General features: G+C 38.4%; 1 protein-coding gene across 3 annotated transcripts in view; it reads left to right on the top strand.

Annotated features, from left to right (window-relative positions):
* The window catches only part of CCDC68 (coiled-coil domain containing 68), a 58,521-nt gene extending 50,654 nt beyond the window's left edge, over positions 1 to 7,867 (top strand). For all 3 annotated transcript variants that reach the window (XM_069569232.1, XM_069569234.1, XM_069569233.1), the window contains 2 exons: positions 4,785 to 4,861; positions 7,711 to 7,867. In XM_069569232.1, coding sequence (XP_069425333.1) covers positions 4,785 to 4,861; positions 7,711 to 7,768 — 135 coding nt within the window. In that variant the 3' untranslated portion in view covers positions 7,769 to 7,867. The remainder of the gene's footprint in view (positions 1 to 4,784; positions 4,862 to 7,710) is intronic.
* The last annotated feature ends 7,246 nt before the right edge of the window (positions 7,868 to 15,113 follow it).

Below are 15,113 nucleotides of genomic sequence, written 5' to 3'. Positions count from 1 at the left end.
GTGAACTTTGTGGAAATTGGGTGGTAGGGCATGTCAGGTAGCCAGACAGGAGGCCATTGTGGGTGCTTCTAATCTAAGGGGTTAGATCATGAAAGGCCTTTAGGCCATTCTAAGGTATAACAAGAAGGTCTTTGCTTACCAGTCAAATTAAATTAACATTATCCTTTTAATGTTTCCACTGTACCAAAGTTTCCACTGTACTGTTATGAAATAATCTAATTCATCCCTACTGTTGGATTGCTTTCCAGGATAGCTTTTGTAAACAGCAATGAACTCAACGTACTTGTACGAGTATTTTACTGATTATTTGTATAATTGCTTCCTTCCTGAAGATAAAGTTTTAGAAACAGAATTGGTAACTCAAAGACCAGATCCATCTTGAAGATTGTTGATACGTGCTCCAATTTTCTGTGTCTGCTGGATCAGACATCTCCTTCAGCGGCCACAGCTGCACTTTCAGCACGCTTTCAGTCTTTCAGTTCTGACATTTCTGACCTGCTAATAGCCCTCTTTTTCATCCTCTTTATTTTTAAGGGATTTCAATATTTAAAAATCCTTTGCTGTTGTTTTAATGAAATCTAAGAAAGTTGAGATGAAAAACATAAGTGTTCAGTTTCCCATTTTGAGCTGGGATTCTCCCTCCGATCCAAGTTTATCTGTACTTCAAAGCGGTCAGGTGTGAGGTAGGGATCTAATGTTTTAGTTGTTTCCCTATTGAGCAGTCTGGCCTTCCTTCATTAAGTGAAACGCCTGTGTATCCTAGGCTAAATTTCTATACTGGGAATCCGTTCCAGTGGTGTGTCTGCCTGTTTGGCTCCTTCTGCTTTAATTATCATAATCTGTCACTCGGCGACGACTCAGTCATGTCTGACTCTTTGCGACCCCGTGGACTGTAGCCTGCCAGGCTCCTCCATCCATGGGATTTTCCAGGCAAGAATACTGGAGTGGGTGGCCATTTCCTTCTCCAGGGTATCTTCCCAACTCAGGGATCAAAGCTGGGTCTCCTGCATTGCAGGTAGACTTTTACCATTTCAGCTACCCGGGAATCCCATCATAATCTGTAGTACCTTTCAGCTGGAGAGGTTGTTGTCTTTCTTTGATCTTTCGTTATGGTGTTAGGCTCTGGTCATCCCTAATGAAGTGCCAGCCCTCTTCACAGAGTCAGGGCATCAGTGGTGCTACTGCTTCTAAGCCAATCTTATGTTCTTTAGTTGTGTCTCTATTTGCATCATCCCAAAAGCTAATTTTATTGTCCTAAGTAACCTGGCAATCCATATACTACTAAGGCCAATTGGCCTTTTGGTGTAATAGTCAAACCAGAAAAATGTATTGTTCCCATTGTATTGCTTCCATATCCTCAAATTTAGCAAATAATTGCTGACTAGTCATTCAGTGTAATAGGAGGAAGCAACAGATTGCACTCCCTTCATGAAACTTCTTGGTTGCGTGCAGTCCGTCTATACAAGGCTGCCATTCCTATAGCCTCTTCTCTAAGAAAACTCCACAGTGATGAGACAGCATCTCTCAGTACTGCCTAAGATTCTCTGTATGAAGCTGAGTCAAACTACTATTTTTTAACACTTTTTTACATAAAAAGTCTTCAAATTATAGCGGTATTGATGAATGTCTTTGTGATTTTGAAATGTATTATCTTCAGCAGGTAAATAGTTTCCTGCCCTGCAGGGAATGTTATAATGCCCATTTCAGCTTTAATAAAACTCATTCAAGCCACATTAATTTATTTATTCAGCAAGTAGTTTTGTGTGTTTATGATGTACCAGGAAATGTTCCAAGAGGTAGATATATGGTATAAACAGGACAGACTGTCCTGATCTCATCTAGCTTTATTTTAATTGAAGATGTGTACAATAAATACATGAACAAATAAAGCACAGCTCAATTAGGGAGGGGTAACTGCTCCAAGAAGAGCAAAACAATGCGGCAGTTACAAAGTGATGGGCATCAGGAAGGGCGTCTCTGAGCCTGTGGTCTTGAACTAGGTACCTGAATAGAGTGAGTGGTTGAGCTGGAGTGAGCCTGTTTCTAGTCTAGCCCTGGTCAGCACTTTGTTATGAAGGTCTTAAACTGGAGTGACATGTGAAGGGGTGTCCTGTCTTGCATTACAAACTTAAGATCATGACCTATTTTGAAATAACAGTGTGAGCTGATTCTGTTTATGAAAAATTGATCACCAGAGCTGAACAATCCTTTTAAAGATGTCAACTTTCTAAACCATAGATCTTTTTCTCATCCATAATCAACACACGTGTCTCTTTGAAGGCATGCTGCATATTTCATTTTGTTTAATCCTCAAAGCTACTTTGGGTGAAAGTTATTAATTACTACATTCCCTAAGGGAATAAACTGAGATTCAGAGAAATTAAGACACTTGTTCAAAATGACTCAGCTGCATTCAAGTCTTCCTGGCTTGAAGCACATGCTTCTCTTCCCCCACTATCTACTTATCTGGGTGATCAAATAAGTGTGTGTATGTGTGCAAATAGGCATGTGTGTCAATATACACATAGGTATATGCATTTAGAAATGATATTTATTTCTATACTCAGCATATATATTTAGAAATGAATAGTAATAATGTTAAGTTTTCAGGGTCATTTATATGTATTTGAGCCATTGTCACAGCTATTATATTAATATTTTTTATATTTTCTAGAGTTTTGAATCATGAAAACAAATATTTTTTTCTAACCTAGCAAGGATTTTTTTTCTCCCCCCACAAGGGGAATAAAAATTCACTCATCTAAATCTGCTCTCTTTTTTCATTTCAGTCTTTGAGGATTTTAAACCTCTTTTAAGTCTCAACAGGAAATTTCTGCTTAACTCTGCCAAAATTATTTACTTTTCTTTCTACTTGGCATGTCTTCATCATCTTAATTTACAGCTCTGAAGTTTATCTTACATTTCATGCATTTCTAACGTCTTCACTAATGACCTGCTCATATGGAGATGCATCTTAAGAAATTACTCCATTTTCTAGACTTTGAAGAGTATCCTACTTTATGTAATCACCACCATCCCTAAAATTTAATTTACTTCCAAGACTGTTTTGCTAGCAGTTTAAGTATGCAAAAATTCAGTTCTTCTGGAAAATTGTGTCAGTGAACTATCCTTGGGTAGACTCAATAATGGTGGACTTACTCTGGCCATTAATTTATAATTTTGTAAACTAAGGATATAATTAAAGCATATGAAAGTCCATGAATAAAAATTAAAGACCTAATTCTATTTGATGAAATAAATCACCGCAGAAGTTGAAATATGTGAAAATAAAGACAGTCTAAATTGATAACACTTACACTTGTGTATTTTTTGGAACCTAACAACTTGAGAAAGTAGGAGTTTGTTTGGGAAAACACCCAATAATTTCTACATACTTGTCCAGCCACAGCAATATTTTTATTCCAGTGCTTGTTGTCATCATGATATTGAGTTTCAAGTTGTACTTCATGACTTATAAAGTATTGTACAGAAAGGAGTTTTTCTCAGTCTTGTACTTGGCCCTGATAAATGCAGGCACTTGTTTGGAATGTATATTCAATTTGTCTCCATTATACAAGGAACACCTTTATCATCAGTTTGTCAAATTCGAAATACCTTTCCTGGGTGAGATTTAGGCACTCAACTCTTGAAATATCACAGTGAAATGATTCATGTAGGAAGAATTTTGCTCCATCTTTTCATTGTTATTCCATGTAGATGCTGAGGGATGAGAATGTGCCAAGTTCATATCTTGTCTTGGCTTTCCTTAGTTCAGTGGGTCTTCATCGTAACTGCACATTAGTATCACCTGTGGAGTTTTGAGACCTCCAGAACACTGACTGCAACCAAATGAAACAGAAACTTTGGATGTAGGACCCAGGCATCAGTAGGTTGTAAATCTCCCAGGTAATCTCAATATACAATCAACACTGAAAACCACTCCTTCAGTCCAGGAGGCTCTCCTATGTGAGCAGGTATCTTAAAACCTATCACTTGGCCACCCTGGGTTTCAGATTCAATGGCTTGGTTGGGAATTGAGGATGTGCAGTCCTAATAGGTTCCCAGGGGATGTTAAAACTGTTGATCTCAGGCTTATGCTTTCAAAACTATGCCTCCATCCTTTTTCTATCCCTTTTTTCCACCTCGCCCATTTCACCTTGTCTTATAGGTCCAGGTAAACCCAAGGAAGTCCAAGGGCGCATCCAGATTTGAAATATGACCATATGCTATGTTTCTTCCACCTTATATGAGATAGACAGGCTGTGTATCATTTAGCACTAGTATAGAGAGGAAGAAACAGAGGCTTCGATGAGAAAATTGAGACTAAGGATTCCATGAACTGGAAGAACAGATGGTGCCTGTCTGTGTTCATGGAGTTTCTAATCAAGAGATTGCACCAGAAAGACAAATATGTAATCAATATTGTGAATATCTTTCAAAAGGTTCTTTAATAAAGTTCTTTCATGAAGTTCTTTGCATCTGTCCATATAAAAGAAACTGAAAAATGAAACAGAGTTCAGCTGTTGAATTTCAGAAGCTAAGCCAAAATACGAAATTTGAATCCCTTGGTAAACTAGGCATTTTTCAAGGTGTGTGTTTTTGGAAGTGATATTTAGGGACTCTCAACTAGCTTATGTTCTGTGTTCTAACAGAATGACTGGAACAGCAAATTGACTGCTAAGGAGGGATGTAGGTGGTGGGTCAACCAGGATTACTGAGCGTGGGACCAGTAAAGGTGCTGCCTGTGTGATCTCTGCACATTTTTTTTTTTTTTCAATTTTTAGAACAAAGAACTAAAAACCAAGGTGGCGCTCTGGCCTGAAACTCCTAGGATGAAGGTATCAAAGGCTGTCTCTACAAGGTAAGGCCTTTCTTCCCCCACCACCTTCTGACTTTGTGACCCCTGTTGAACATGTTTGACATTCATCCCACTTGAGTAAGAATCCAACCCATGAATACTTATGTAATCCTGTGTTTCCTGTCTGTCTCCCAGTTCTTTGAGAATGGAAACTGTATTGATCTTGCTTACCACTGACTGAATCCCTGAAAGCTCATGCATGAATACTTATGTTAAGAGTAAATGAATGAATAAGTTTAGGTATCTTTTCCTTCCTCTTTGGTATAAAGCAAGCCCAGTCTTGGCTTCAACACTTACTCCAAACAGTACAGATTACCCCCTCTACCATTCTTGTCCCTCCATCGCTTGTATTTTCTGTGCCATTGATAGGCATTTTAATCATAAAAAGTATATATTTAGTTAAATTTCCATGTCTGTATCTCAAATCAAAGAGATTGTAAATGTCAAGAGGGCAAGAATAGTTCTTTATTTTCCACTTTATTTCCTGTATTGTTAAGGACAAGTGTCTTTAATAACTACCTAGTAATGAGTGAATGAAGCAGTGATAATGACCCCTAAAGCAATGGAAATGATAGCTGAAACCATCAAATCACTTTCTAAGGTTGACACAATCTGAAGCGACAGGTCGGTGGAAAAAAAAGACTTCTGAGTTCAAATCTCATTTCCATAATACTCCATGAAATTATCACTTAAAAGAAAACATAGTCTGTAATTACATGAATCATTTTGAAAGTGATTAAAAACTTCCTGTTCTGGCAGCTTTTAAATTTCCCCGTCTGGTCTCGCTAGGGCAGAAACCCATTTTCTGAAACTCTCTTCTGCACAGTGCCTGACATGAAGAAATCAGGTCCCCTATGATTAGCATCAGTCTAGGAATTTAGGCAGATCCATCGCCCTTTTCAAAACACCCTGCAACCATGCTTCACTTTGCTAATGATGTATGTAATTAGGGACTAGAGATGGAGCCGTTAGGGATCAAGCTTTCTAAAATCTCTGGGCCCCTAGATGCTAAGTTATTAACTTTTTTGGCCAGTAGCCCTGCAACATCTAATAAAGAAAAATTAAGCCTAAGAAGTGTAATATTAGGTGAAATGCCTACATTTTAGAAGCAACGGAAAAAAAAAAAAGTCACTTCATGAGGGGAAGAGATGAAGAGTTTAGACTAGAAAGGCAAACGTGGTGACTTCCCTGCTGGTTTTGTGGTTAAGACTTCACCTTCCAACAGAGGGGATGCAGGTTCTATCCCTGCTTGAGGAGCTAAGATACTGTATACGTTATGGCCAGGAAACCAAAACAAAAAAGGAGAGAAGCAATATTGGAACAAATTCAATAAAGACTTTTTAAATGGTCCATATAAAAAAAATCTTAAAGAGAACAGCAAGCCAGGCTTTGCAAGGGAAGGGAGGATGGTCAACTTTAGCTCCCTTACTGGGCACCTTCTCTTGGAGTCGTGAAGCATCATGCCAGTCTCAGCTGTTCTGACCCTGCAGAGAATGGAATCAAGAGTGGAGCAGAGGAGGGAGCAACAAGTGGTCTCTGTATTGACTGTATTGAGTGTTGAGACTCGGGCTGGTACAAGGAGGATGAATTTGAGACAGTGACTTCTTATGGCCAATTCTTTAGCTTCAGTTAATTAATAAAGGTAGTTTTAAAGACTTTTTTCCTCCTATGACTTGGGAAAGGCAAAATGGGAAAATCTCCTAATTGAAGCAGGGAAACTGGACTGAATATGTCCTTTGGTTTATGATTTTTATAAAGTTCCAATAGTAATGATATATCTATAATAGTAGCTCTCATATTTGCAAAATGAAATCTGACCAATTGGTTATTTGAGAATGTAACTGGTAGTATGGTTTGGTAAATCTAGAGTCACCAAAATAAAATGGAATTATACCTTTAGGGAGGAACTGGAATATAAAAGTGGCCATTCTTGCAAGGAAAAAAAGAATCACATACATTTAAAATGTATCTTGGCAAATCTTTTAAATCACTTATGAAATAGAGTTCTGTGTTGTTTTTCAATAAGTACAAAAAACAAGGAATTTTTTTCAAGCATTAAAACATATAGATGTTTCTCGAATTGAACACCAGAGGAATGGTCTTCTGGATATTAACGATCAGGTTGTTTGAAAATAGCAAAAGAGCAACAATAAAATATGCATGAAAATATATATATGTATATGTGTGCACACAGATATCAATGTGTATGCATATAAATATGTGCATATATTTGTATATATATATTAAACTAGATTCACACACTGAGAAGTTTAAGCTATGATAAACCCACAGAACTAAAACATTCTGAGGGAACAGTTGATTTATGTGTGCCAGCTCGAGTCACTCTGGTGCATGTCTTCACTGAGTAGAAGGGCAAATACACTCTCCCTCTTCCTTGCCCTGTCCTCTTACAGCTGGATGCATTTACATAAGGTAATGCCTCTGTAGGACTTCCCTAGTGGATTAGTGGTAAAAAATCCACCTGCAATGCAGGAGATGTGGGTTGGTCCCTGGGTTGGGAGATTCCCTGGAGGAGGGCATGGCAACCCACTCCAATACTCTTGCCTGGGAAATCCCATGGACAGAGGAGCCTGGCGGGCTGCAGTCTGTGGAGTCACAAAGAGACAGACACAAGTTAACAACTAAACAACAACAAGGCTTCCATAACATGCTTTCTGCTGTGTCTCATGGGGAACTAGAATCAATCAATTAACCATCATTTCTCAGGCTGAAGCAATTAACAGAGCCTTGGCAGTACAGCAGCAGTGGTGATGGTAATGGTGGTGATACTCCAACTATAACAATAAAGTTTTATGTGCCCGGTTTTGATAATTGTGTGATCTTTTCTACAGTGAACTGAAGACTGAAGGCACAACCCCATATCTGATGTTGGTGAAACTACGGAAATGAACTGGCTGGCTGGAGATCTGAATGAGAAAGACTACTACTTGGGTCTTATTTGTTCCTTGAAACAGTCTAAACACATATTAAAATGGTTCAATGCCAGTATTTAGTGGAATTTGTTGTATTGTATTCAATGTATACATCAATAGCTTTGCAGGAAGATGTTTCATAAAATCAAACAAAGGAAATATATATTCAAGGAAAGGAACTCTTTCTTCAAAACTTATTAAATGGATGAAGAGACTGGATGCCCTCCCATGATGGAAGATGAATTTTGCTTACACTTAAAAAAAAACTGAATCTTTTTTATTTTTATTTTTTGCAAATATTTGCTTAAGGGACCGGTTAAGGTTGCCTACTTTGACCCTTTGATAGTGGTTTCTATGTACAGTCATCATCCCTTGATCGGAGAAGAAAATGGCAACCCACTCCAGTGTTCTTGCCTGGAGAATCCCAGGGATGGGGAAGCCTGGTGGGCTGTCGTTTATGGGGTGGCACAGAGTTGGACACGACCGAAGTGACTTAGCAGCACTTAGTGCCCCAACAGGTACCAAAACCCATGTGGATGTGGCTGGTCAAGTCCTGGATGTAAGATGCTGAAGCACAGTGTGCCCTCTGTGCCACAGTTTCCACGCCTGTGGACTCAATCAGTCATTGGTGTGGGTCCTGCAGGTATAGAGGGCTGACTGTGTGTAAATGTAAGGAAGAGTGTACAGGCATGCTTCCTTTTATTGTGCTCCACAGACACTCTGCATTCTTTTTTTCCTGACAAACTGAAGGTTCATGGCAACTCTGCATTGTCAGATAGATGACGGTTAGCATTTTTTGACAATACAGTGTTTTTAAGTTAAGGTATGTATATATTTTTTAGACATAATACTATTGCACACTTAACAGGCTATGGTATAATGTAATATATAACTTTCACATGCACTGGGAAAGCAGAAATTTCTTGTGACTCACTTTATTGTGATATTCTTATTGTTTTGGTGCTCTGGAATCACAGCTGCAATGTCTCTGGGGGTGTGTGTGTGTGTGTGTGTGTGTGAATAAATGATATACTTTAAAGTTGACTTTTGGATAATAAGTAATATCTTACCATGATATAAATTCATCTCCTAACCCATGGTTAGTTGGAAGAGTTATTTTCTACTGGATTAAGGGTAGAAGAAGAAGTAAGTTTTTTTTAACTAATTCCCCCACCCATGCAACCCTCCAAAGCTGAGAGTCCTGGCTGCTTCCCCACAGTTGAGGTTATTGTTCTTCACTTGGGATTGATCTTTGGTTACTAGAGGCAACTCACATATCAGCACAAAGAAATGCACTTTGTGATTCTGCCTTTGTGACTAATTTTCTTTTCGATCTTCATTAATATTATCTAAGTAAAATGTTTAGGGGGATGAATAGAACATAATGCTCTGAGTTCATACCTCCATAAAAAGGTATTTATTAATACTATGGATTCAAAGGAACAGTGGTGGTTGTCTGCAGTGAGGAAGAATCTGAATTCATGAACTTGGAATGATGTGTCTACTGCTTTTGTGAAAGTGTGTTTCAATACATGCATTCATTACAGGTGGAATTTGTGGTTATATAAGTAAAATGAAAGTCTAACTTAATGCAAACACACACTCAGGAAAGCAGAAAACACTTCAGCTAAAGGCATAATGGGAGAACTTCATAATCCTCAAAGGTGAATCACCTGGAGGCTTTTTGATCCCTCTCTTTGGTGTATAACTCTGAGCATTTTCTCAGGAAAGATGCTTCATGCCTTTCAAAGTAGAATGTGAAACATCTAATGTCTTTGTAAGTTCAGCAAAGTACTGTAATCCTTGCAGTGCTGCCTAACTCTATATGTTACTTTCATCAAGAGGCTTTTTAGCTCCTCTTCACTTTCTGCCATAAGGGTGGTGTCATCTGCATATCTGAGGTTATTGATATTTCTCACACTCTATGTGTGAGTTTCATAACTTCTTGTTTTGACTGCTCTCTAGTTTTTAAGGCGTAGTTATCTATAACATTTAGGACACAGTCACCCTCTGTTATTTGCTTCAGTTGTGTCCGACTCTTGGCGACCCCGTGGACTGTAGCCTGTCAGGCTCCTCTGTCCATGGGATTCTCCAGGCAAGAATACTGGAGTGAGTTGCCAAGACTTCTTCCAGAGGATCTTCCCAACTCGGGATCAAACCCGGGTCTCCTGCATTGCAAGCAGATTCTTTACCATCTGAGCCACCACAGAAGCCCAGTCGCCTTATGCCAGGAACAATTCTAAGTACTTCAACTATATTAATTGCTTTAATCCTCCCAACAAGCCTCTGAAATAGGTCATATTATTATCCCCATGATTCAGAGGAGGATACTGTGAGTGAGCAAATAATTTTTCTAACGGCTGACAATGGAGTAAGCATTTGAACCTTTTGATTTGGCTTCTGATACATCTGCGTGCTCACTTGCTGTTCTGATAACTTGCCACCATAGAAATGTCTCTCTTCTTGCTATTTAAACCAACACACATCTTCTGTTGGCTTTCTTCGCCACCCTGTGGATGACACTGAGAAACAGTACACTGAGTAAATATTTTGCTGAGAAGAATTGGTCTTTTACCTGTTGGTCTACCTTGCGAGGACTTAGTTCTGAAAAACTTTCCTGCTAAAACTGCCTGCTTTAACTTTATTATTCCCGCCTTTATGCCACATTGAGGATTTTTGGTCATATATTTCCTGGCACATGTGTAGGGATATTGGGATCATGAATTCTGCTTTAAGCATCTGCAGAGTGGTAGGAAATTGCACTTTTCACTTGGACATCACTTAGGTTCCTCTTAGACCCCAACCATTATGCTGGGTTGCAATAAATCTGGGTTGTAATAAATGTGTTTTTAAAATGGATCCATTTAACTGACCTAACAACCTTGATGATTCACATGAAAATAATGTATTCTAAACTCAAAAATGAAAAGACATTGTTGAGTTTTATTTGAGTTCCACCATACTCATTTTTGAACATGGAAGTACAGTTAAATAAAATAAAGGTAGGGTCTGCTCACACGATCTTCATCTCCACTTTGGAATGGTATTTGGATCTCTTGAGAATAAGAATAAACAGCTTCAGTTCAGTTCAGTTCAGTCGCTCAGTCGTGTCTGACTCTTTGCGACCCCATGAATCGCAGCACGCCAGGCCTCCCTGTCCACCACCAACCCCCGGAGTTCACTCAGACCCACGTCCATCGAGTCCATGATGCCATCCAGCCATCTCATCCTCTGTCATCCCCTTCTCCTCCTGCCACCAATCTCTCCCAGCATCAGAGTCTTTTCCAATGAGTCAACTCTTTGCATGAGGTGGCTAAAGTACTGGAGCTTCAGCTTTAGCATCATTCCTTCCAAAGAACACCCAGGGCTGATCTCCTTCAGAATGGACTGGTTGGATCTCCTTGCAGTCCAAGGGACCCTCAAGAGTCTTCTCCAACACCACAGTTCAAAAGCATCAATTCTTCAGCGCTCAGCCTTCTTCACAGTCCAACTCTCACATGCATACATGACCACAGGAAAAACCATAGCCTTGACTAGACGTACCTTAGTCGACAAAGTAATGTCTCTGCTTTTGAATATACTATCTAGGTTGGTCATAACTTTTGTTCCAAGGAGTAAGCGTCTTTTAATTTCATGGCTGCAATCACCATCTGCAGTGATTTTGGAGCCCAAAAAAATAAAGTCTGACACTGTTTCTACTGTTTCCCCATCTATTTGCCATGAAGTGATGGACCAGATGCCATGATCTTCGTTTTCTGAATGTTGAGCTTTAAGCCAACTTTTTCACTCTCCTCTTTCACTTTCATCAAGAGGCTTTGTAGCTCCTCTTCACTTTCTGCCATAAGGGTGGTGTCATCTGCATATCTGAGGTTATTGATATTTCTCCCAGCAATCTTGATTCCAGCTTGTGTTTCTTCCAGTCCAGCGTTTCTCATGATGTACTCTGCATAGAAGTTAAATAAGCAGGGTGACAATATACAGCCTTGACGTACTCCTTTTCCTATTTGGAATCAGTCTGTTGTTCCATGTCCAGTTCTAACTGTTGTTTCCTGAGCTGCATACAGATTTCTCAAGAGGCAGGTCAGGTGGTCTGGTATTCTCATCCCTCTCAGAATTTTCCACAGTTTATTGTGATCCACACAGTCAAAGGCTTTGGCATAGTCAATAAAGCAGAAATAGATGTTTTTCTGGAACTCTCTTGCTTTTTCCATGATCCAGAGGATGTTGGCAATTTGATCTCTGGTTCCTCTGCCTTTTCTAAAACCAGCTTGAACATCAGGGAGTTCACAGTTCACCTATTGCTGAAGTCTGGCTTGGAGAATTTTGAGCATTACTTTACTAGCATGTGAGATGAGTGCAATTGGGTGGTAGTTTGAGCATTCTTTGGCATTGCCTTTCTTTGGAATTGGAATGAAAACTGACCTTTTGCAGTCCTGTGGCCACTGCTGAGTTTTCCAAATTTGCTGGCATATTGAGTGCAGCACTTTCACAGCATCATCTTTCAGGATTTGAAACAGCTCAACTGGAATTCCATCACCTCCACTAGGTTTGTTCATAGTGATGCTTTCTAAGGCCCACTTGACTTCACATTCCAGGATGTCTGGCTCTAGATTAGTGATCACATCATCATGATTATCTGGGTCGTGAAGATCTTTTTTGTACAGTTCTTCTGTGTATTCTTGCCACCTCTTCTTGATATCTTCTGCTTCTGTTAGGTCCAGACCATTTCTGTCCTTTATCGAGCCCATCTTTGCATGAAATGTTCCCTTGGTATCTCTAATTTTCTTGAAGAGATCTCTAGTCTTTCCCATTCTGTTGTTTTCCTCTATTTTTTTTGTTTAATTTTTATTTTTACTTTATTTTACTTTACAATACTGTATTGGTTTTGCCATACATTGACATGAATCCACCACGGGTGTACATGCATTCCCAAACATGAACCCCCCTCCCACCTCCCTCCCCATAACATCTCTCTGGGTCATCCCTGTGCACCAGCCCCAAGCATCCTGTATCCTGCATTGGACATAGACTGGCGATTCGATTCTTACATGATAGTATACATGTTTCAATGCCATTCTCCCAAATCATCCCACGCTTTCTCTCTCCCTCTGAGTCCAAAAGTCCACTCTACACATCTGTGTCTCTTTTGCTGTCTTGCATACAGGGTCATCATTGCCATCTTTCTAAATTCCATATATATGTGTTGATATACTGTATTGTGTTTTTCTTTCTGGCTTACTTCACTCTGTATAATCGGCTCCAGTTTCATCCATCTCATTAGAACTGATTCAAATGTATTCTTTTTAATGGCTGAGTAATACTCCATTGTGTATATGTACCACAGCTTTCTTATCCATTCATCTGCTGATGGACATCTAGGTTGTTTCCATGTCCTGGCTATTATAAACAGTGCTGCGATGAACATTGGGGTACACATGTCTCTTTCAATTCTGGTTTCCTCGGTGTATATGCCCAGCAGTGGGATTGCTGGTTCTTTGCATTGATTGCTGAAGAAGGCTTTCTTATCTCTCCTTGCTATTCTTTGGAACTCTGCATTCAGATGCTTATATCTTTCCTTTTCTCCTTTGCTTTTCGCCTCTCTTCTTTTCATAGCTATTTGTAAGGCCTCCCCAGACAGCCATTTTTCTTTTTTGCATTTCTTTTCCATGGAGATGGTCTTGATCCCTGTCTCCTGTACAAAGTCACGAACCTCATTCCATAGTTCATCAGGCATTCTATCTATCAGATCTAATCCCTTAAATCTATTTCTCACTTCCACTGTATAATCATAAGGGATTTGATTTAGGTCATACCTAAATGGTCTAGCGGTTTTCCCTACTTTCTTCAATTTAAGTCTGAATTGGGCAATAAGGAGTTCATGATCTGAGCCACAGTCAGCTCCTGGTCTTGTTTTTGCTGACTGTATAGAGCTTCTCCATCTTTTGCTGCAAAGAATATAATCAACCTGATTTTGGTGTTGACCATCTGGTGATGTCCATGTGTAGAGTCTTCTCTTGTGTTGTTGGAAGAGGGTGTTTGCTATGACCAGTGCATTTTCTTGGCAAAACTCTATTAGTCTTTGCCCTGCTTCATTCTGCATTCAGCTTCAGAAGCCTAAAAAGATCTGCTCTTCAGATCTTTTACTAACATAAGTAGTATTCCTTTTACTAACATAAGTAGATTACTTATTTGTCATGTGTGGATTATTTCCTATATCCTCATCATTTCAGCTTTATCATTTGAATTATTTCTTTAAATAAACATTTCTGAGTGACAAAACAAGTCATTACAATGGAGAATGAAAGTCAATAGTCTAAAAGTAGTGCCACACAAAAAAGACAAAAACAAAAAGCCAAACCATTAACTAAATGGTAGTCAAAATATTTGTACTTGTAATTATACTAATCAATGTATTGGATAAGAAGGTCTGAGGTGAGCTTTGAAATAAATACATGAAGATGAGAAACGAAGTTTCATTTTACTTTGATTACATATATTGTGTTTAAAAAATTGGTATAATGTATACCATTTGAATAATTGCTTATGAGATACCTTAAAATAAAGAAAGCTGATATCATTTTGTGGGTTTTGTTTCTTTTTATGTTAAAATTATTATGCATAAATTAATCAAGCAGTTATTACCTGACTGTTCATAACAATATAATCCATAATTTTTGTCAGCGAGCAGATATTTAGATAGCACCTTGAATTTTTCTCCTAATTTTCTCTGAATCCAAATTAATAGTAAAACTAATCTATTAAATTTTTATTCTAAATTTGAGAAAATGGTAGCATTATAAAATTAAGAACATACAGACACTTATCAGATTCTTTCATATTGTTTTGCTTTGAAAATTCCTACTTGACTTGATCTGAAAATAATTATAGGATCTTTATCAATATCAAAGTAGGGACCTAATCTTTCAGTAAGTAAAAACTCTTTAAACAAATAAAATCATTATAATTCCTTTCCTTCCTTTCTGCCTTCCTTCATATTGGAATATAACTCAACAATAAAAATAAACCACAAATATGGCAACTATGGATAAATATAAAATTATGATACCTGAAAAAAAATCCAGAAAAGAGGACATATTCAATACCATATGATTTTTGGGGACAAGGTGTAAATCAGTATTTGAGGATAGGCATAGAGGGAGAGAGTGTGAAGAAGTACAGAGAAACATTGGGAAGTAGTAGTGTTTGTATCTTAAATTTTGTTCTAGCCAATATTTTAAATTTTTTGGAATATAGTTGATTTATAGTGTTGTATTAATTTCAGGTGTACAGCAAAGTGAATCAGTTACACGTATACATATATC

Source organism: Ovis canadensis, chromosome 23 (genome assembly GCF_042477335.2).
Source record: "Ovis canadensis isolate MfBH-ARS-UI-01 breed Bighorn chromosome 23, ARS-UI_OviCan_v2, whole genome shotgun sequence".
Lineage (NCBI taxonomy): Eukaryota > Metazoa > Chordata > Mammalia > Artiodactyla > Bovidae > Ovis > Ovis canadensis.
Note: the sequence above shows the minus strand (reverse complement) of the source record. Positions and strands in the feature narration are given on the sequence as shown.